The sequence below is a fragment of the Penaeus chinensis genome, chromosome 11 (assembly GCF_019202785.1).
Source record: "Penaeus chinensis breed Huanghai No. 1 chromosome 11, ASM1920278v2, whole genome shotgun sequence".
In the NCBI taxonomy this organism is placed as follows: domain Eukaryota; kingdom Metazoa; phylum Arthropoda; class Malacostraca; order Decapoda; family Penaeidae; genus Penaeus; species Penaeus chinensis.
In genome coordinates, this window is record NC_061829.1 from 7,798,722 (window position 1) to 7,801,221 (window position 2,500).

The following is a 2,500-nucleotide window of genomic DNA, read 5'->3' on the forward strand; positions in this document are numbered from 1 at the left end:
AGAAGAAGAAGAAGAAGAAGAAGAAGAAGAAGAAGAAGAAGAAGAAGAAGAAGAAGAAAAAGAAAAAGAGAGAAGGAGAGAAACGCTAGTCAAACCAAATACCTTGTCGCAGTCTGCATGTGGGTAGTACGTGTTATCAACCTCGCAGATCCACAGGTTGCAAGAGGACGTATCGACTGCGTCTTCCCAGTTGCAAGAGCTCAGGCTAGGGTCGAAGAGAGTTCCTGGAGCACACATCTCCAGGACACCATAACCATTGATGCACACCCAATACTGCCAGCCAAAGAATACAGAAAGAAAGAACGGTAAAAGAATAAATAAAACAACAACAACTTATCAAAGCAACTATCATTTATGATGTATATACATTAGATTGTATCTTTACGACTGTTTTATTATAATTTTGCAGTATTATTATTAAGAACACAGCCCATATAATTGTCGAGGAGGAATACACATTATCATCATGAATTACGTATTAATCGGTTGAGAATCCGTACCTTATTGCAATCCTCATGTATGAAAGTCGTGCCGTCCGCGTGGTTCGTGCAATCGGGTCTCAGTGCCGGGTTCCGGGTTGTAGAGACGGGCCGGAGTGTTGTGATTGTGGGGACAGCTGTGCTTAGAGGTGTAGGTTCGGATGTTGTGGTTATGGGCTCAGGTGTTGTGATTATGGGCTGGGGTGTTGTGGTTATGGGCTCGGGTGTTGTGGTTGTGGGTTCGGGTGTTGTGGTTGTGGGCTCGGGTGTTGTGGTTGTGGGTTCGGGTGTTGTGGTTGTAGGTTCTTCTGTGGTGCTCCTAAAGTAGTCAACACAGACCTGAAAAAAAAAACCAAGAGCTTACCCACTGTACACCAACATCAATATCTATCTATCCACCTACCCTTCCATCTACCTACATAAGCACATGGCCTACCTAGACACACACCTATATACACACATATACCCTAGACACACACACACACACGTAATTGCCAACGCCGTATGCCACTTACCACAGTATCGTTACCAGGTTCTTCAGCAATTGCGCGCTTCATATTATGGATGATATGGAATTTCTCGTCGTAGCAGCTAGGTTTAAAATCATCCGTGTCGATCGTCCAAGCCATGACACCAGCCAGGCCCATGTTCCTTGCGTAGCGGGCCTGAAGCAGAGGGACCGTGAATATATTGTGTACATTATTATTATCATTATATCATTATCATTATTATCATTGTTATTATTATTATTATTATTATTATTATTATTATTATTATTATTATTTCTATCACTATTTGTATATCACTATTTTTATAATCATTATTATTATTATTATTATTATTTCTATTATCATTATTATTATCATTATTATTGGTATTGTTAATGTACTTGTTATCATTGTTATTGTTATTAATGTTACTATTGTTATTATTGTTGTTGTTATTATCATTATTATTATCATCATCATTATTATCATTATTATTTTTATTATTGTCATCATCATCATCATCATCATTATTAGTATCGTTATTATTATTATCGTTATTATTATCACCAATAATATCATCATTATCAGCATCATCATCATCGTCATCATCATTATTACTATTAACATTATGATTATCACCATTATTATTAGCTATTATTTTCGTTAGTGTTTTATTTTTTTCGTTATCATGACCATAATTGTGATTGTTATTAATATGATATGATTATTGTTATTATCATTTTCATCATCAACATCATTAATATTATAATCATTATTTTCATTATTGTCATTATTATTAATTTTGTATAATAATAATCATATCAACAACAACATTGATAATAATGATAATAATTGCTCTTTTTTCTTCTTCTTCTTAATATGATAATAGTAATAGTAATAGTAATAATAATAATAATAATAATAGTGATAATAATAATGATGATAACAATAACAATAATAATGATAATGATAATAATAATAATAATAATAATAATAATAATAATAATCATAATCATAATGATAGTAATAATAATGATAATAATAATAATAATAATAGCAATAATAATAATAACAATGGTAATAACAATATTATCATTATCATTAGTTTTTCTTAATATTATTGTTGTTTTATATGATAATAATAATAATAATACTAATAATAATAAGGATAATAATAATAATAATGATAAAAATAATAATACTATCATCATTATTATAATGATTGCTGTTATCATTATTATCACTGTTGTATTGTTATTGTTATTATTATCATTTTTATCAAAAGCATTATCATTATTATTATCATAATAATTTTACTATTATTGTTATCATTGCTGCTCTTATTATCATTATTAATAATACCATCATCACCATCACTGGTATCATTATTCTCACCATCATCGTCATCCTCATTAACAAACTCATCATCGTCCTACCTTAAGGTATACAGAATCTGCGTCATCAAAGCCACACCAAATCTTGTCGCTGGTACAGTAGAAATAAGGCTCATGCATCGATGGGTCATGCACGATC

The 2,500-nt window shown here is 31.2% G+C and overlaps 1 protein-coding gene across 1 annotated transcript in view; it reads right to left on the reverse strand.

The window, feature by feature from the left end:
• The window catches only part of LOC125030779 (chitinase-3-like protein 1), a 7,626-nt gene that overhangs the window by 666 nt on the left and 4,460 nt on the right, over positions 1 to 2,500 (reverse strand). The window contains exons 7-10 of the mRNA XM_047621053.1: positions 2,404 to 2,500; positions 995 to 1,144; positions 501 to 818; positions 103 to 273 (exon numbers count right to left, since the gene is read on the reverse strand). The exon at positions 2,404 to 2,500 is cut by the window's right edge and continues 35 nt beyond it. Coding sequence (XP_047477009.1) covers positions 103 to 273; positions 501 to 818; positions 995 to 1,144; positions 2,404 to 2,500 — 736 coding nt within the window. The remainder of the gene's footprint in view (positions 1 to 102; positions 274 to 500; positions 819 to 994; positions 1,145 to 2,403) is intronic.